The following is a 20,129-nucleotide window of genomic DNA, read 5'->3' on the forward strand; positions in this document are numbered from 1 at the left end:
TTTCCTTTTTACCTGATAAATCCTGGACATCACAGCCACTATTACAAATTGTCTTCATTCTTTTTCCAGGTCACAGTTCTCTGCTGTGTGAGCTTTCATGCTACACTCAGTCAATGCCCGATGATGGACTGGGGTTTTCTAGTGCTGAGAAAACTAACCTTGTGTAGTCTCTGTGGTCGAAGGGACTGCATTGTAGAAGGGACCATCAGTACAGTGTGGTCAAAGTCTGGATATCAGTGAGGTTTCATTTTTACTAGTGTTAATTTGTATTTCTCTAATAATGAGCCAAATGATTTTTTTCTTTCTGTGAGCTGCGATCTGACTGAATATCACATCTGTATCCGGGACTAGACTCTCAGTTCCATGGGGCAGGGGGCTTTGCTTTTTCTAGCTGTTGTATTAGAGTCTACAAAAATGCTTGGGCGTCCCGTGCATCAAAAATGTGTGTGTGTGTGTGTGTGTGTGTGTGTGTGTGTGTGTGTGTGTTTAGTGGAAGGGTGGAAGAATAAATGAGGGACTAGGTACGCTCATTACTCCTTTCTTGCTAAGATCAAGCATAAACTAGGAAATAGGATAAATCCCAGAGGAATCCCATGGTGCGCCCCAGCAGAGTCAGTGGGGCCGGGTGGGCTCGGCGCTGAGCCCAGAAATAAAGGCCGAGGGGTGCACTTTCTGTCACCCCATCCGGACCCCGAGTGCCCTAGCCCCACACACCACGCCCCCGGAGTGCCCTCTGCGGTCGGTCGGAGAGACCCTCGGGTTAGTGCGCAGTGTTCCCGCAGCCCTCCAGGTGTCCCTGTGACTCCCCGACAGCCCCCTCCACCTCTGCCGCCCCCTTGATGGCCCCAGTGACAAGAGGCGAGGTGGGCGTGCATTCGTTTATTGGCGTCTCAGGGGGAAGCTAGAGGGTTTGGAGAAGCCTGGAGCCGCGGAGAGGTCGCAGCCGGCCCCCGGCCTGGCGGCGGCGCTCAGCGGTACTTCTCGGTCAGGACGCAGGACACGATGGACAGGAACTTGTCCCAGGCGGTATGGGCGTCGGCCGTGAAGTCAGCGGGGAAGTGCGAGGCCACCGTGACCAGCAGACAGTGGGACAGGAGCTGGGGGGCCCGGAGGGCGGCTCAGCGCCAGGCCGGGGTGCTCTGCGGGTGCTCTGGGGTGGGCGGAGCACCTTCGGCGGCCGAGACCCCGCCCCGCCCCGCCCCCCCCGCCCCCCCCGCCTCGTCCCCGCCGGGACCCCGGCCCCCGCGCGCACCTTGAAGTTGACCGGGTCCACGCGCAGAACGTAGGCGTGCATCTCGCTCAGCTTGGACAGGGCGCCCGCGATGTTGTCGATGCTCCTGACCGCGTCGCCCAGGGCGGCCGCCACCTTGGCGCCGTGCGTGCGCAGGTGCGCGGAGCCCGGGCGCAGGTCGAAGTGCGGGAAGTAGGTCTTGGTCTGGGGGTAGCTGGCGAAGAGCCTGCGGGAGGGCGGGACCTGAGCATCGGAGGAACGTGGGCCCCCGTCCGCCTCTCTACGACCCCTGCGTCCTTCTCCGAGCTTGGGGACCCAAGTGCGACCTCACCACCGCCCTGGGGCCTTCCGGCTCAGCAGGCGCACCACCTCCTGAGGTGTGCTGTGCTCCGACTGCTGCCCCTCCCCCAAGCCGCACCCCATGGTCCCGAGGCCTTCCGCCTCCGCACCCCCCCAGCACCCAGGCTCGCCCCTGCTCCCCACCTCAGCCCTCTTCCAGGGGCTCCTTGCTCCCAGCTGGCCCTGCACACCCACCGTAGGCCTCCAGCCCGTTTTCACCCCTCCTCCGGCCACGAAACCTCCTTCCCGACCCCTGACCGGGCTCCTGCTGTACCTACCGGCTGCCAGAAATCATGCCACCTGCAGGCACATTGCGAGGGAGAGCTCGTAGGGAAACCGCCCGGGACCCCCTTGCCCCAGGACGAGAGACCCTGGTGCTCGTAGATGCTTGACTGCCTCCTTAGGCATGTCAGGTGTTGGGGGAAACACATCCACACCCCTCTGGTGAGATGCTGGGCCTGTGCTTGTTCAGGACTCAGTGAGCATAGGGTCAATCAGAAGTCTGTGCAATTCATCTGCCCACCTCGCTGACCCCTTTCTCAGAGAACCCCCACCTCGCTGACCCCTCCTTAGGGACGCTTTGCGCAGAGAGCCCTCTCCTCACTGGCCCCTGTCCTCACCAACCCCACGCTGTCACCCACGGGGCTCCACCCCAGCCCATCTGGCACTCACCTCTCCAGGGCCTGGGTGCCAATGGCATCCGCCTGAGTGGAGATCTTGCCCCACATGGACAGGATGATGGTCTTCTCAGCCTTGGTCAGAGACATGGCGGTGGCCGGGCTGGAGCCGGGTGTGCCCAGGACTGGCCTCGGTGTGCTCAGCCCCCGGGATCCCTTTATATACACAGAGCCGGGGTGGGGGCCAGGCTGTGGCCATTGGTCTGGAGAGGGGAGCGGGCTGTGGGGGTGGGGTCTCTTATCAGGCCCAGTGAGGATGGGTGGTCACCAGTCCCTGGTGGGACTGGTGGGGTGAGGGGCTATCACTCCACCCTCCCCTTCGGCCTTAGAGGGGATGTTGGCCACAGCCTGACCAGAGTCCCGGAGAGATAGGGGCCCAGCCAGCCCAGGAGGCCATGCCTGGGCTTATAGCCCAGCTCTGACCATCCCCTTGCACTTCAGAGTCACAGAATGGGGCAAACCAGAGCGTTAGCTCAGCACACTGTCCTTGGGCTGGAGCAGGCCCCATTTCTGCCTGCCGGGCTCCTTAGTGGGATTCTGTGGCTAGCCCAGCCTGGCCACGTGTCAGTCTCCTCTCCCTCTGGCTCTGTGATCCCTGGGTTGCCTCTGAGAGAGCAATGGTTTTGTCCACGTGTTGCTGAGGAGAGATGGACTGACCCCCTCTGAAGAGCTGGATGAAGTATCAGATTAATAAAAGAGAATTCTTGTAATCTGTGCTCATAGGGGTTGCCGTCCTGCTCACCATATCATCGTTGTGACATAATGAGGCAAAGAGTTGTTTACACTTTATTTTCACATCAAACAAAATTGACTTTTTTTAGTATACTGCTCTGTGAGTTTTGACATGCGTAAGTTCATTCAACCCCCCGCCACAATCGGGACATACAACAGCTCTATCCCCCCCGCAAGAAACTCCCACATGCTGGGGGCCCTTGCCATCTGACCCGCCTTACACCTCAACTCTGACAACCACTATAATTTTGTCTTTTTCAAGAATAACATATGATTGAAGTCTATAGCGCGTTATCGTTTAGGACTGGCGTGATACCCTCTATACCTCTCCGTGTTGTCACGTGTGCCAATGGTTCTATTTATCGCTGAGTCATGCTCTGTGGAATGAACCTGACACGGTGTGTGCATTCCTTCGCTTAACGAGAGTTTTCCCACTTTGGGACTATTGCTAAAGCTGCCACCAACGTTGTGCGTAGGTGTTCATGTGAGCGCAAGTTTTCGTTTCTCTAGGGGATCCTTTAACTAGGAGAGGACTGTCGGCTCACGTGCTACGTGTGTGTTTCTATGAAACCGCGAACCTTTTCTAGGGTGGCCGTACCATTTTGCTTTGCGGTCGGCCGTGCGGGACGTTCTGGTCGCCACGTGTCGCTGCTGGCCTCTTTCCACTGCAGTCGTTCTGACGGGCGTGCGAGGGCGTGGTGGTGTGCCTTTACTCCGCGTCTCCCCCCGATTAACCAGCGACGTGAGGGTCTTCTCATGTGCTTCTCTGCCATCCGTACGTCTTCTTGGTGAAATGTCTGTTCTGCTCTTGTGCCCATTTTTACAATAAGCTCTTTGTTTCTTACCGGCGAGCTCTGAGACACACTCTGGAGACATTTGCAGACACGCTGGGTGCAGTCTTTTGTCAGATGCGTGACTAGCGCATATCGTCTCCTAGTCTGTATCTTGTCACTTCCGCCTCTCGATAATGCCGCGTGCAGAGCCAAAGTTTTGATTTTGATCGAGTGCAGGTTACCAAGTTTTTCTTTTATGATTCATGCCTTTAGTGCCACCCCTGAGAGCCCTGTGTCTCATTCCAGGCCACAAAGATTTCGTCAGTGATTTCTTATCAAAGTTAATTGTGTGGGGGCGCCTGGGTGGCGCAGTCGGTTAAGCGTCCGACTTCAGCCAGGTCACGATCTCGCGGTCCGTGAGTTCGAGCCCCGCGTCGGGCTCTGGGCTGATGGCTCAGAGCCTGGAGCCTGTTTCCGATTCTGTGTCTCCCTCTCTCTCTGCCCCTCCCCCGTTCATGCTCTGTCTCTCTCTGTCCCAAAAATAAATAAACGTTGAAAAAAAAAATTAAAAAAAAAAAGTTAATAGTGTGTATTGCATGTTTGGATCAGTGATACGTTTGGAGATAAGTTTTTGTGTATGGGTTACTTTTTGTTCCAGTTTCTTTTGGTTTGGTTTGCCTCTGAGTTGTTGCCACACCATTTATTGAAAAGACCGTACATCCCCTACTGGATTTCCTTCTCATAATCCTTTGTGAGAAATAAATCTGCCGTATTTTTCAGGTCTATTTCTGGACTCTGTATTCTGTTGCATTTATCTGTGTGTCTATCCTTCACCAAAACCATACTATCTTGATTACTGTTGCTTTATGTTAAGTCTTTTTCTTAAAAGATTTTTTTATTCTTTATTATTTTTTAAAAGTTTATTTTACTTATTTTGAGAGAGATAGAGAGCACTGGAGGCAGAGAGAGAGAGACAGAGACAGAGAATCCTAACCAGGCTCCACAGTGTCAGCATGGAGCCCGATGTGGCGCTTGAACTCACGAAATGTGAGATAGAGACCTGACCAGAAATCAGGAGTCGGTCGCTTAACTGGCTGAGCCACCCAGGTGTCCCAGTTTGTGTTAAGTCTTGAAATTAGATACTTCCCAAAGAATAAGAGAAATACTGCAAACCACGTATCTGATAAGACACTGGTCCAAAATATATATATTTTTTTAATTTTTTTTTCAATGTTTATTTATTTTTGGGACAGAGAGAGACAGAACATGAACGGGGGAGGGGCAGAGAGAGAGGGAGACACAGAATCGGAAACAGGCTCCAGGCTCTGAGCCATCAGCCCAGAGCCTGACGCGGGGCTCGAACCCACAGACCGCGAGATCGTGACCTGGCTGAAGTCGGACGCTTAACCGACTGCGCCACCCAGGCGCCCCCCAAAATATTTTTAAAAATCATACAATTCAACACTAAAAAGATAAAAGAATTTTCAATAGACATTTCTCTAAGGTATACAAATGATCAGTCAGTTCATGAAAAGATGCTCAACATCATTACTCATGAGGGAAATGCAAATCAAAACCAAAAACAGGTTCCACTTCACACCCCCGAGGATGGCTATGATCAGAAAGACCAAATGCCAAGTGTGGACCAGGATGTGGAATTGGGATCTTTACGTGCTGTTGGTAAGAATGTTCCCACGTGACCAAACTGACTCTTCTACTCCGAGGTACATCCCCAAGAGAAATGAAAACGTAAGGTCACACAGGAGCTTGTATGTTCGTAGCAGCATCATTCGTAGTAGCCAAAAAGTGGCTCAGTTGGCTCCTGGGTGGCTCAGTCGGTTAGGTGACTGACTTCGGATTGGGTCGTGATCTCGCGCTTTGTGGGTTCGGGCCCCGCGTCGGGCTCTGCGCTGACAGCTCAGAGCCTGGAGCCTGCTTCCGATTCTGTGTCTCCCTCTCTCTCTACCCCTCCCCTAGGGGCTCACGCTCTGTGTCTCTGTGTCTGTCTCTCAGTAATAAATAAACGTTAAAAAAAGTTTTTTTAGAGTGCGAACGACCCAAATGTCCATCAGCTGATGTGGGATAATCCCCGCAAAGAAATAGCGTTCAGTCACAAAAGGGAACGAAGCACCGCTACGTGAACGAACCTTGAAAACACACAAGTTGTATGATTCCATTCATACGAAATGTCCAGAGCAGGGATACCGATAGAGAAGGAAAATAGCTTAGGTAGTTTAGACACGGGGAGTTGGAGGGTGTGGCTGCTAGGGTATGGGGTTTCTTTTGGGGTGATGAGAACATTCTAAAATTGATTGTGGTAATGGTTGCACAATCCTCTGAATATACGAAAACTGCACACCTCTCCTGCTCACAGTCTCTCTCTCTCTCTCTCTCTCTCTCTCTCAAAAAAAAAAAAAAAGGCTTCTGAGTTCTCTCACAGTTCCCAGGAATGGCCCTGAAATGGGAGTAAGGGCACAGAAGCAGGAGGCGAGGCCGAGGAAAGGGAAGGGGTTTGTGTCTGGGGGAGTGGCCAGCTGTGGTCATGGGGGCCTGTCCACAGGGGCCTGGGACTCTGCCCGGTACTCACACGAGAGGTCTAGGACTCTGTCGCAGGCCCCCTTCCTCCAATTTCCCTGGCCGTGTTGCTGCCCCCCATTGGGCAGTCTCTTGACCCCAGAAGTCTGGGGGAAGTCCCCGATTTGGAGGAAACTACCCTCCTCCAATCACCCCCTCGGGGCCTGCTTCCTGCAGCAGCTTCCACAAGAGCATTTGTTGTTTATTTTTCTGGCTATATAGTTAGTATCTTATCAAGTAATGAGTACTGGGATCCATGAAAGGTAAAGGGGGACCTCTAGGACCCAGGCCACAGAGGTCCTGCCTGGATGCCTTCCCAGGCTGCCCTAGCAGGGCTGGACTGGAGAGGGCAGAGGTCCGAATCGCACACCACCCTCACTGGCAGCATCTCAGAGTCCACATCGGCCTGCTTCATTGGGCTGTTACAGAAATCAGAGCTCACTGTCACTTCCTGGACAATCCGGCAGATGCCAGCAGCTGGAGGGACCCGGAGGCTTCGGGCCTCCGTACCTGTAACAGGATTGGGAGCAGGTGGTCTCTAAGTGTGGTCCTACCTCAAAGCCCTCACAGTTTCCTGGACAATGATGTGCCGAGGGCCAACCTTTGCTCACATCTTCCAACTCTTCCCTGCTAACACCCCACACCTCTGTGCCCTCATTATACATTTAAATAACTCTGTTTAGTAACCTAATTTTTGAAGACAACTCGATTCTTGGAAATGAAAATTCCAAACCCGTACACCCAAGCTGGGTCCCCTCTGGCCAGGGCCAGGAGGCCTTATCAGTCCCGCCACTTGTTCTGGGCCCAGTGGAGCCGCCACCGTCTGTCAGAGGGCCAGGCAGGGCTCACACACCCTATCTCGGACCCACCTCGACCCCTCCACCTTCTCGGCAGCAGTGTTCCTGCCCAGAAAGAATCACCCACTCACAGTAGTAGCTACGATAACCTTGAATTCACGCTGCCGTGTTCTGCGGTCCTATGGTGACAGATTATCCCTCCTAGCAGTGAGGTGGGGGCTATTCATACCCCACCTGAGAGGTTGCAAATGTACAACTGGGGTTTACAAGGTTAATTACCCTGCTCAGGACCAGCCAGGGGCTACTCTCGGGAAGGGTCTGTGGACCCCATCGCGGCCTTCGGCTGAGTGACCAGGATCCTCTGAGCTCAGCCCCAACTACACAAGCTCTGAGGGAGCCCAGGCCTTGGAGTTCAGCCAATTCCAGCAGGTCTCAGCGTCCAGCAGGAGCACTGCCCAAGCTCGGGCTCCGTGAGTCACAGGCAGGGGAACCGAGGCCCAGAGACAGAAGAGACTTGCCTGAGCCCCAAAGAGCCCGCGGCCTGGCCCGCACAAAACTTAGGTCTCGTCTACCCACTGGGGTGTTTCCCTCCTTCCCTGAAACTTTAACACTCCATAACTCTCCTGTGCCTCGATTCCCTTATCTTAAAACACGTGACGATAATAAAAGAAAGCTTCTCCCACAGAGACCTGTGAGGGCAAACACACATGGGGAGTGTTTGGTGCTGCATCCAGAACGCAGAAGGCAGGTGATCAATGTCAGTGAGAACCACGGCACTTCTCATGCCCCAGGCCGACTGTTGCCTGACCTAAAAGACTAAATGGTGACGTTCTTAGAAAGCCAGCACGGAAGTTTCTCTTCACCTTGGCCCCATACTTATTTCACTTTGTAGAAAACTGGAGCAAAATTCACATGATGCAAAATTAACCATCTCGCAGTGAACAATTGGGTGCCATTTTGTATGCTCCCAACGGCATGCGACCATCATCACTGTCTGCTTCTGGAGCATGTCCATTATCCCAAAAGGAAACTTAGTACCCTTTATGAATTGCCCCCCCCCCCCAGCCCCTGGCACCCGCTCATCTGCTTTCCTGACATTCCACGCAGATGGAATCACACAGTACGTGTTCTTTGCTGTTTGGCTTTTCACTGAGTATCATGTTTTCAAGGTTCACCCACATTGTAGCAGGTGTCAGTGCCTCATTTTCATGGCTGAGTAATATCTCATCGAATGGAAATATCAGAATTCGTCTACCCATTCATCCATTGATGGACACTTGGCTTTTCTAAATAGAAAGATACAACATTTTTCTTTTACAAGAGAATCTCTCTTCTATTTTAAGTTTATTTATTTATTTTGAGGGAGAGAGACAAAGCACGAGCCAGGGAGGGGCGGAGAGAGAGAGGGAGAGAGAGAGAATCTCAAGCAGGCTCCACACTGTGAGCACAGAGACCGATTTGGGGCTCGAACTCATGAACCATGAGATCATGACCTGAGCTGAAGTTGGACACTTAACCGACTGAGCCACCTAGGTACCCCGAAAGGTACATTTTTTAAAAAGTTTGTTTGTTTATTTAAATGTTTATTTATTTTTGAAATAGAGCACATGAGTGGGGAAGGGACACCCACACCCACACACACACACACACACACACACACACACAGAAGATCCGAAGCTGGCTCTGCACTGACAGCAGAGAGCACGATTTGGGGTTCAAACTCACCAACCGCAAGGTCGTGGTGCTGAAGTCAGATGCCTAACTGACTGAGCTAGCCAGGCACCCCGAATTCATTTATTTTGAAAGGCAGAGGGTGAGAGCATGAGGAAGGGAGGGGCAGAGAGAGAGAGAGGGCGAGAGAGAATCCCAAGAAGGCTCTGCACCGTCAGCCGGGGAGCCCAACATGGGGCTTGGACTCACAAACCGTGAGATCATGACCCAAGCCGACATCAAGAGTCAGATGCTTAAGTGACTGAGCCACTCAGGTGCCCTAGTACAGCATTTTTATTTATTTATTTATTTATTTATTTATTTATTTATTTATTTTAAATGTTTATTTATTTTTGAGAGGGAGAGACAGAGCCTAAACAGGAAAGGGGCAGAGAGAGGGGGAAGATACAGAATCTGAAGCAGGCTCCAGGATCTGAGCTGTCAGCACAGAGCCCGATGTGGGGTTCGAACTCAGGAGCTGTGAGATCATGACCTGAGTGGGTCTGCCACCCAATCGACTGAGCCACCCAGGTGCCCCCAGCATTTTTAAATAGGACCAAAAAATAACAAAATTTGACTGCTAACTAAATAACTAAATGATACACTTCTGTTCAACCAAGAACAGTATTAAGAGAGTGGAGGCAAACAGCAGAGTTGAGGAAGATAATGACAGAAAACTGACCAGGAACTTACATCCAGAATATATTTTAAATTCCTATAAATCAGTAAAACTAGCAACACAGTAGACAAACAGGCATGAGTTGGATACTGCAAAAAACGAAACAAAACAAAACAAAAAAACCAGGGAAATCTTATGCCTGGAACTAATGCAATATTGTGTGTCAACTACACTCAAATTAAAAAAAAAAAATTTTTTTTTTGAAGGGGAAATTCAATTGAACTGCAAATGTGTGAACAGGGGCCCAACCTCATTGGTCACCAGGAAAATGCAAATTAAGACCACATGAGACACTAGTAAATACCCATCAGAAAAGCCAAAAGCTAAGGAGAGCGGCAGACCAACCACAGGAAAGGCTTGGAAGGGTAGCCCATGCACCGCTGGCAGGGCTGCGAGGTGGTATGGCTACCTGGAGAGAAGTCTGGCATCATCCGCTAAAGCTAAACATACGCATGCCCCTAGAACCAGCAATCCTGGGAACGTGCCCCATAGAAGTGCAGGCACGTGGCCATCCAGTGACACGTGCAAGAATGTTCATGGCGTTGTTCCTAACAGCCAAGACCTAACAAGCAACATCCATCCCCAGCACAGCGGATGACCTGAGGTCCGTTCCGACAAGGAGATACAGCACAGCGATGAGAACGTACTCCCCACGATGTGGCTGGCATCTCACAGACACGGGCGAAAGAAGGCAGACGTGAAAGGGGGCACGTGGTATTGTTCCATGTATCTGAAGGCCAAAGGCAGGCAGAAACAACTGACGTGCGGAAGGCTGCATGTTTGTTTGGGCGGTAAAAAGTGATCGAGAAGCAAGAAGGTAAGTCAGGGTGGGATCACCTTTCAGGAGGATTGGGGCGCTCGGTATCTGCTTTATAACAACTCATGGAGCTCCACTGTGTGTCCTGTGCTATAGTTCACAATGAAAGAAAGGAAAAGAGAACGGGACGTTTGCTCACGACGACGCTTTGTGGGGCTTGGAAGTTTCAGGAACAAAGAGGCCTCCTGTGGCTCCCTCTCCTTGCAGAGGCGAAGGGTGGGGTGGGGGTTCTGCCAGGATGGAAAGAGGAGGCCCTGGAGCACCGAAGGGAGGTGAGGATCATCCGCCATAGGGGAGACAGCTGCCTGGGAGCGGGATCCTGGAATCCATGGTCATTACCTACTGTTAGGGGACAGGGCAGCCCCCCAGGGTCTTCTGGCCACAGTTTCCCCAGACGCCACAGCTGGAGAGATTCTCCCAGGCACTTTCCTCACTGACACCTCTCTGTGCTTCACCCCGGGGACTCCAGATTACCTACCTCTGCCTGACCTTCCCTCTGACCCTCAGCCTCTTCTCACTCACACATTCTCTTTTTTTGGCAGTCTGTCTGTCCACCTCCGTCTCTCCCGCTGCCTCTCCCTGCCTCTCCTTTCTAGAAACCGAAAGGAGCAGCACAGCCTTACACACCCTTACACACCCTTATATAGGCCTGCGAGCCTGAGGTGGTGCTGGACTTTCTTTCCGAATCAAGAGACAGCAAGTAAGACCAAGGATGGCTGGGCTCATCTCAGTCTCGGATGAACCCAGAGAGGCACAGCCACACTCCAGGCAAACATCCTGGGGCCCCCTGGGGTTGGCAGCATCACTTCTCAGGACAGTTAGCAAACAATCATAAAGCCAAGGGACGGTTGGGCACACCCCTAGGACAGGGGAACACCGTCTCGTAAAAAGAAGGGGCAGCTGGGACGTCTGGGTGGCTCAGTCTGTTGACTCTTGGTTTCCACTCAGGTCATGATGTCACAATTCGTGAGTTCCAGCCCGTTGTGGGGCTCCACGCTGACAGCAAGGAGCCTGCTTGGGACTCTCTCTCTCCCTTTCTATCTCTCTCTATCAAAACAAATAAACTTAATTTAAAAAAAAAAAGGGGGGGGGCCAGCTGTGAAATGTAAATAAAGGAGAGACCAGGAAGGAGAAGGCCACACTTCAGTCTGGGAAGGCAGACTCTCCCTCCGGGACACACGCAGGGAGAGAGCCTTACCTTGTCTGCAGGGCTGACGGGGCATCCAACAGCTGCTCCCACCCTCAACCCCTGACTCTCTCACCATCTCACATCTCAGGCATAGAAGAAATGAGCACCGCGACACGAATACAACGGCAGCACGGTGCCTGGCGTGCGTGTTTTCCATTTCAAAGGGCTCGTCCAAGCCAAATTTTCTCTAAGAATAGTTTGGCAAAATATCCGTGACGAAAACTCCCTATACAGGAGTTTCTGATCCTATAAAAAAAAGTCCAGCAGGATTTTGTGCGGATACCTCTTTGGCTGCCTCTAAAATTCATACGGAAAGGCAAAGGAACTAGAATAACTAACACCATTTTGGAAATGAAGGATAAAGTGGGAGGAGTGACATTACGCGACCCTTTCACAGCTGTAACGAGGTACAAGTTACGCAGCAGGCACTTCACTTATTTAAAGCGTGCGTTTTTAGATTCAGGGAGTTATACGACCATTACCACGATCTATTTTATTTTATTATTTTTTTAATGCTGATTTATTTTTGAGAGAGTGAGAGAGAGAGAGAGAGAGAGAGACAGAGCATGAGCAGGGGAGGGGCAGAGAGAGGGAGACACAGAATTCGAAGCAGCTCCAGGCTCCGAGCTGTCAGCACAGAGTCCCACACGGGGCTTGAATCCACGAACCGTGAGATCATGACCTGAGCTGAAGTCAGACATTTAACCGACCGAACCACCCAGGCGCTCCTATGTTGGAATGTTCTCATCACCCCAAAAGAAACCCCATACCCTAGCAGCCACACCCTCCAACTCCCCGTGTCTAAACTACCTAAGCTATTTTCCTTCTCTATCGGTATCCCTGCTCTGGACACTTCATATGAATGGAATCATACAACTTGTGTGTTTTCAAGGTTCGTTCACGTAGCGGTGCTTCGTTCCCTTTTGTGACTGAACGCTATTTCTTTGCGGGGATTATCCCACATCAGCTGATGGACATTTGGGTCGTTCGCACTCTAAAAAAACTTTTTTTAACGTTTATTTATTACTGAGAGACAGACACAGAGACACAGAGCGTGAGCCCCTAGGGGAGGGGTAGAGAGAGAGGGAGACACAGAATCGGAAGCAGGCTCCAGGCTCTGAGCTGTCAGCGCAGAGCCCGACGCGGGGCCCGAACCCACAAAGCGCGAGATCACGACCCAATCCGAAGTCAGTCACCTAACCGACTGAGCCACCCAGGAGCCAACTGAGCCACTTTTTGGCTACTACGAATGATGCTGCTACGAACATACAAGCTCCTGTGTGACCTTACGCTTTCATTTCTCTTGGGGATGTACCTCGGAGTAGAAGAGTCGGTTTGGTCATGTGGGAACATTCTTACCAACAGCACGTAAAGATCCCAATTCCACATCCTGGTCCACACTTGGCATTTGGTCTTTCTGATCATAGCCATCCTCGGGGGTGTGAAGTGGAACCTGTTTTTGGTTTTGATTTGCATTTCCCTCATGAGTAATGATGTTGAGCATCTTTTCATGAATTCACTGGCCATTTTTCTGTATTCTTTGGATAAATGTCCTTTCACATCCTTTGCACATTTTTCTTAAGTTTATTTAATTTTATTAATATCTACACCCAACATGGGTCTCAAACTCAGGACTCTGGAGATCAAGTCACACACTACCTGCTGAGCCAGCCGGGCACCTCTCTGCCCATTTTTCAGTTGGTTGTCTTTATTTTGAGTTGTAGTTTTTTTTGTTTTTTTTTGTGTTTTTTTTTTTTAACATTCTGGATACAATTCCCTTATACGATTTGCAAATATTTTCTCTCATTCTGTGCGTGCTCTTTTTACTTTCTTTGGTGGTGCTCTTTGAGGCATAAACGTTTTTAATTTGCTAACTCCAATTAATTTTTTCTTTAGCCACTTGTGCATTTGGTGTCTTATCTAAGAAACCCTTGCCTAGTCCAAGGACAAGAGGGTTTACTCCCACGTTTTCTGCTAAGAGTTTTATGCTGTTAGCTCTTAACTTAGGTCTATGATCCTTGTGAGAAATTTTTTTACTTTCTGACTTTACTACTTTACAAGTCTTAAGTCTGAACTTTCTGTCCAAAGCAAGTGTTAGAGTGAAGAAAGCAACATTTTAGGGGCCTGGATGGCTCAATCCGTTGAGCATCCAACTCTAATGATCGCTTCAGGTGTGGTCTCCCTGTGGTCAGAGGAGCCACTCTCACCATAGAGCCTGCTTGGGAATCTCTCTCCCTCCCTCTGCCCTTTTCCCCCTCATGTGCTCTCTCTCTCTCTCAAATTAAACAAACAAACAAACAAACAAACATTAAAAAAAAAAAGAATGCAACATTTTGATACAGCCTGCTTGAACACCAAAGGCACACCCCAGCCACACCTTCCCTTTCACGCTGGTGGGCGGACCCCGTCTGCACTCTGGACCAACAGGCGGCCTGCAGGGCGCGCCCTGCTTCCCTAGAAGGCCTCGCGCCTGCGCAAAGGTCGCCTGCGCCTGCGCACTCAGCACCCATCTGCGCGCAGGCTCCTTTTGAGCTGTTCCTTGGCCCTGACTCCGAGGCCTTGCGAGCTTCGGAAGACGCGCCGGGTGGTTCGTGGGTTTGGAAGCTCCCGGCGCCCCGCATTTCTGCGACCTCGGGCGCGTCCTGCTCAAGGCCCCTCAGCCCCGTCCTGGCAGCCTCCTCCTCACGCACCCTTACCTGGTCCCAGCCGGTCCTCCTGGGAGCCCCCACCTCGCCTCTGCCCTGGGCCCTGTGGCCCCTCCCCCACCCCGGCCTCCATCCCGGGCCCGGCCCGTCCTCCTCGGAGCCCGCTCCCCGCCTCCGCCCCGGGCCCTCTGGCCCCTCCCCCACCCCGGCCCCCATCCCGGTCCCAGCCTGTCCTCCTCGGAGCCCCCACCCCGTCTCCGCCCACCGCAGGATGGGCGACAACACCAGCCCCATCAGCGTGATTCTGGTGAGCTCGGGCAGCAGGGGCAATAAACTGCTGTTCAGGTATCCCTTCCAGAGAAGCCAGGAGCACCCGGCGTCCCAGACAAGTAAGTGAGCGCCGGCAGAGGGACTGGCGCTCCCGGGCGTGCGCCCGGCGGCCGGATCGGAGCAACGCACGGAGGCGGCTCCCTTCCCTCCCCGCCTCGCACGTTGAAACTGAAGTCGTTGACCTTTTCTTTTCCTGATCGTGTATTCAGTGCCTACTCATTAGAGTATTTGAAAAGTACGGAAGAGTAAAAGCAGAGAAAACTCACTCAGTTCAACATGCCAAAGGCATTATTGCTAACGTTCGTCAGTACCTCCAGCCTTTTAAGAATATGTAGTACTGTATGAATGTATTCAGCTTGGAACAAACACGAAATGACATGTCATCTGAAGTTTCCCCAGTTCTGCTCCTTCCCTATCGCAGGGATAACCACTTGCCATTTTGGCGGTTGTCCCTCCCGTACAGATAGGTATGCAGAGAAAAACAGTGCCTTGTCTTGGGGATTTCCCCCCCGCATGATACATTGTTCTGCAGTTGGTCTTTTTTCCATTAAGCGATCTTCCTTGGAGCACTTTTCCAGTTTAAAAAGAGATCACCCTCACTCATAGAGCTGCACATAAGAACATAATAGACATTTAGGTTACTTGCAATTTTTCACTCTCATGAATGTGCAGTTCCTGATTTATACTTTGTTTTAAATTTACTTTTAAATTTGTTAACATGGTACACAGTTTTAAACGTACAGAGGGGTATAGATGATGAAAAGAAAGTTCTTTCCCACCATCGATCCCTAGCCACTCATTTCCCCTTATAGGGGCAGCTGCTATTACCATTTTCCTGTGTATTTTTCCAGAACCTTCTGTGTGAATATAAGCCTATACACACATTTTCTTTTCTTTGTTTTATTTATTTATTTTTTGTAGTAATCTCTAAACCCAATGTTGGGCTGGAACTCAGGACGCCGAGATCGAGAGTCCCATGTTCTTCAGAGTGAGCCAGCCAGCTGCACCCACGCATTTTATTTTATTTTATTTTATTTTATTTTACTTTTTTATCTTATTTTATTTTTTAAAGTTGATATTATTTTATTTTTGAGAGAGAGGGACAGAGAGGGAGAGTGAGAATCCCAAGCAGCCTCTGCACTGTCAGCGTGGAGCCTGGTGTGGGGCTTGATCTCATGAACCATGAGATCATGACCTGAGCCGAAAGCAAGCGATGGATGCTTAACTGACTCAGCCACCCGGGTGCTCCTACATGTTGCATTTTCTAAGCAGAAGTGAACGCGCTGTGCACACTTTTCTGCCGTGTTGTTTTCATGTTCACTTTACATCTTGGATTTAGGTTCAGAATGATCAGAATCATGGGATGAACACCCTGTGATTTATTCATTTAGGCCTCTGTTGATAGGCTTTGGCTAATACAAACAGTGTGAATGTCTTTTCTGTATACATTATCATTTTTCAGAATATAGGGTCAGTTCCCCACAGTGGGTTGGTTGGATCTAGGGAAAAATGAACATACTGATCTCTAGTAGATCAGATTTTTCTGTCTTTGTTAGTGAGATGGGTGAAGTGTCTGATCGTGATTTACACTTGCGTTTGTCTTAAGGACAGAGAGCATGTTTTCCTCTTTTCACAGCCATTTGGATTTCCTTTTTAGTGAATGACTTACTCATAACCTTTGCCTAATTTCATCTTGGGTTTATTTTTTCCTTATAGATTTGAAGGAGCTCTTTAAATATTTAGGATAAAATAGGCCTTTTTCTGCGACAAAGCCACACATTCGTAGCCAGTTTGCTTCTGTGTGGTTCTTGCTGTATAGAATTTTGATTTTTATGGAGTCAGGTCTTCAGTCTGTTCTTTTGGAGTTTCTGAGTTTTCTTAAATGTAGAAAGGCGTTCTGTTCCTCAAGGTTAATGGAAAGAAACAAGACCTGTCTCGTGTTTTCCTATCTCATATTTACTATATTTGTATTTTTTAATGTGTTTCTCTTGGTGTAAGTTGGACGCTCCTGGTAGGAGTTGGTGTCTTCTGCACACTTGCTGAGTGAGTTGTGTGTGCACCTCCCGGAGCCTTCTGAAGCAGGTGCTGTGATGGGTGAGGAAGGATGTGGGAACCTGGGGCTTCAGAGTGGTTGCTTCAAGAGCCAGCATAATGGTCTCTTCTCTCAGTGACTGGTTCTGCTGCCTTTCTCGCAGACTGAATTCCCTGTTTATTTTTGACCTTTCCTCTTTCCCAGCGCTGTGGGTTCCACACTGATGAATTACTGTAACTTTACACTGTGTTATACTTTCAGATAGGATTAGTCGCTTATCGTTACTTCTCTTTTTCAGCACTATCCTGGGCCCTATCCTGGGCCCTTCTCCCAGACTGTTGGTGGTGGTGTGGGAATCGTGTCAAATGTATGGGTTAACTGCAAAAAAATGACATCTTTGTGTTGAGTCCCCCTACTCAAGTGCATAGCCTGTTTGCTTTCATTCTTGTCTCCCTTGCTAGCATTTCTGATTTCCTCATGGACCTCTTGCCCATAATGAACTTAAAAAAATTTTTTTTAGAGGGAGGGGAGGGTAGGTGATGGGCATTGAAGAGGGCATCTTTTGGGATGAGCACTGGGTGTTGTATGGAAACTAATTTGACAGTTTCATATATTAAAAAAAATAATTAAAAAAAATGCAAAAAAACCCCCTAAAGATCCACATTCAAATAATAAAAAAAAAATTTTTTTTAATGTTTATTTTATTTTAGAGAGAGAGACAGACAGACAGAGTGTGAGCAGGAGAGGGCCAGAGAGAGAGGGAGACACAGAATCCGAAACAGGCTTCAGGCTCTGAGCTGTCATCACAGAGCCCAACACGGGGCTCGAATTCACAAACCAGGAAATCATGACCTGAGCCAAAGCCAGATGCTTAACCCATTGAGCCACCCAGGTGCCCTGCCAATAAGGAACTTCTTAAGTTCATCTCAAGTTCTTTAAACTGTATTACTCTGGTAAGGTATGTGAAGGATATTGGTATATGGACATTGAAAAATTTTTTCTTTAACCTATGATTTTTCCAACCCAGTTGTCATCGTATACTGAGAGGGTGTGTGTGTGTGTGTGTGAGATTCTTTTTTTTTTTTTTTTAAACTAAACGTAGTGGTAGCAAAAACACTTCCTATGGTATAATTCCTTGGAAACCGTAACTTTTGGGAAAAAAAATGTTTGTTATGGTAAAAAATATATATGTGGGGCGCCTGGATGGCTCAGTTGGTTAAGCATCCGACTCTTGATTTTGGCTCAGGTCATGATCTCAGGGTTTGTGAGATCAAGCCCCACAGTTGGCTCTGCACTGATAGCATGGAGCCTGCTTGGGATTCTGTGTCCCTGCCCCTGCTCACACTGTCTCTCTCTTTCTCCAAATAAATACATAAACACACACACACAAAAGGGGTGATATATTAAAATACAAGTGTATATACATATTATAAAAGTTGCCATTTTATCGCTTCTCGGCCTTTTGGCTAAGATCAAGTGTAGTATCTGTTCTTATCAGTTTAAAAGTTGCCATTTTAACCATTTTTAAGTTTACAGTTTGGTGGCATTAGTTTCATTCACCATGATTAATTCACTGCATTATGCACCTATCACCACTGTGTATTTCCAGAATTTTTCTCACCTCAAACTGAAATATGTAACCATTTAGCAATAATCCAATTTCCTCTGCCCTCAGCCTCTGGTAATCTCTAAACTACTTTCTGTCTCTCTTGAGTTTTGCCCACTGTAGGTAGGACAAATAAGTGTAGTATTTGTCCTTTTGTGTCTCATTTCTTTTACTTAGCATAATGTTTTCAAGTTCTTCCATGTTTTAACATGTATCAAAACTCCATTCCTTTTTATGGCCATTGTGTGTATATATGCCACGTTTTTGAAGCCATCACTTTTTTTTTTTACTTGTTTTATTTTTTATTTTCTTAAATTTACATCCAAATTAGTTAGCATTTAGTGCAACAGTGATTTCAGAGTAGATTCCTTAGTGCCCCTTCCCCATTTAGCCCATCCCCCTCCCTCAACCCCTCCAGGAACCCTCAGTTTGTTCTCCACATTTATGAGTCTCCTCTGTTTTGTCCCCCTCCCTGTTTCTATATTATTTTTGTCTCCCTTACCTTATGTTCATCTGTTTTGTCTCTTAAAGTCCTCATAGGAGTGAAGTCATATGATTTTTGTCTTTCTCTGACTGACTAATTTCACTTAGCGTAATACCCTCCAGTTCCATCCATGTAGTTGCAAATGGCCAGATTTCATTCTTTTTGATTGCCGAGTAATATTCCATTGTGTGTATGTATGTATGTGTGTATATATATATACACACCACATCTTCTTTATCCATTCATCCATCGTTGGACATTTGGGCTCTTTCCATACTTTGGCTGTTGTTGATCGTGCTGCTATAAACATGGGGGTGCACGTGTCCCTTCGAAACAGCACACCTGTATCCCTTGGATAAATGCCTAGCAGTGCCATTGCTGGGTCGTAGGGTAGTTCTGTTTTTAGTTTTTTGAGGAACCTCCATACTGTTTTCCAGAGTGGCTGCACCAACTGGCATTCCCACCAGCAGTGCAAAAGATATCCTCTTTCTCCACATCCTCGCCAACATCTGTTGTTGCCTGAGTTGTTAATGTGAGCCATTCTGACAGGTGTGAGGTGGTATCTCATTGTGGTTTTGATTTGTGTTTCCCTGATGGTGAGCGATGTTGAGCATTTTTTCACGTGTCACTTGGCCATCTGGATGTCTTCTTTGGAGAAGTGCCTGTTCATGTCTTTTGCTCTTTTCTTCACTGGATTATTTGTTTTTTGGCTGTTGAGTTGGCTAAGTTCTTTATAGATTTTGGATACTAACCCTTCATCTGATATGTCATTTGCAAATATCTGCTCCCATTCTGTCGGTTGCCTTTTAGTTTTGCTGATTGTTTCCTTCGCTGTGCAGTTTTTTATTTTGGTGAGGTCCCAGGAGTTAGAGACCATTACTTTTAATGTATCCACAAACCTGCGTGTGGATGGATCCTCTTTTCTTAGCCACTCTCCCCCTTTTGCCCTCAGATAAGCCTCGCAGCAGATACGCCGTCAACAGCACTGGAGACCATGCCGACGACCAGGATGGTGATTCCAGGTAAGGGCTTTACAGTCACTCCGTGATGGGGCTGTCGTGCCCCTTGGCCTGGGCAAAGCCCTACCCCCTGTTGACCCAGAGGTTTTCTCCTGCGACAAACCTGGTGTCCTTTTATTCCATTTGTGGGGGTTTCAGGTTGTGCAGAACTGGGATTGTGTTGCCAGTCTCGGCCTTGCTGCGTAGTTTGTTCCATGTTCCAGCTGTGGACTGGTTGGTTGCTCAAGGAGATTGGAAAACAGATGAGGCTAGAGGGAACTTTATCTACCATGAGAGGAAGATGGAGAAAATCAGTCCCCAGTGCTGTCCTGAGACTTGACTTCTCAAGCATGTGCCCAGAGGGCACATGTAGGTGCTTGGGGCAGCCCAGCCTGCTCATGCATGGGGTGATGTGGGCTGAGAGCCAGGGCTGATGTGACCCTTGCTCTTTTAGGGCACGGATGAAAGGTAGGTCCTGGTCCTTCCTGTGTGTGCTCCCCTGCTTGTGCTGGGAGA

The 20,129-nt window shown here is 49.2% G+C and overlaps 2 protein-coding genes and 1 pseudogene across 7 annotated transcripts in view; 2 read left to right on the forward strand and 1 right to left on the reverse strand.

Annotated features, from left to right (window-relative positions):
- Positions 1–864: 864 nt before the first annotated feature.
- LOC123588781 (hemoglobin subunit zeta-like) lies at positions 865–2,393 on the reverse strand. The gene is made up of 3 exons (XM_045460003.1): positions 2,243–2,393; positions 1,253–1,457; positions 865–1,097 (listed from the first exon to the last, which is right to left on the reverse strand). Exons 1-3 carry the CDS (start codon positions 2,335–2,337, stop codon positions 969–971), a joined length of 429 nt encoding a protein of 142 aa, XP_045315959.1. The 5' UTR covers positions 2,338–2,393; the 3' UTR covers positions 865–968.
- Positions 2,394–14,030: 11,637 nt separating this feature from the next.
- The window catches only part of NPRL3 (NPR3 like, GATOR1 complex subunit), a 43,059-nt gene continuing 36,960 nt past the window's right edge, over positions 14,031–20,129 (forward strand). For 3 of the 6 annotated variants that reach the window (XR_006708242.1, XM_045461163.1, XM_045461164.1), the window contains exons 1-2: positions 14,031–14,552; positions 19,568–19,637. Coding sequence is in view for 4 of the 6 variants with exons in the window: in XM_045461163.1 (XP_045317119.1) it covers positions 14,435–14,552; positions 19,568–19,637 (188 nt within the window). In the remaining 2 variants the exon portion in view is untranslated. Of the gene's footprint in view, positions 14,553–14,702; positions 14,873–19,567; positions 19,638–20,129 lie in introns of those variants that run through there. The other 3 variants (XM_045461165.1, XM_045461167.1, XM_045461168.1) reach the window with 1 other exon arrangement.
- On the forward strand, positions 17,972–18,142 carry LOC123589827 (annotated as a pseudogene).

Source organism: Leopardus geoffroyi, chromosome E3 (genome assembly GCF_018350155.1).
Source record: "Leopardus geoffroyi isolate Oge1 chromosome E3, O.geoffroyi_Oge1_pat1.0, whole genome shotgun sequence".
Classification (NCBI taxonomy): Eukaryota; Metazoa; Chordata; class Mammalia; order Carnivora; family Felidae; genus Leopardus; species Leopardus geoffroyi.

Excerpts from the sequence above, each read along its gene's own strand:
- LOC123588781 (XM_045460003.1), bottom strand. The coding sequence starts at position 2,337 with ATGTCTCTGACCAAGGCTGAGAAGACCATCATCCTGTCCATGTGGGGC. Across the intron at positions 1,458-2,242 it reads GGCACCCAGGCCCTGGAGAG|GCTCTTCGCCAGCTACCCCC; the intron begins GTGAGTGCCAGA and ends GCCCTCCCGCAG. Across the intron at positions 1,098-1,252 it reads TGGACCCGGTCAACTTCAAG|CTCCTGTCCCACTGTCTGCT; the intron begins GTGCGCGCGGGG and ends CGGGCCCCCCAG.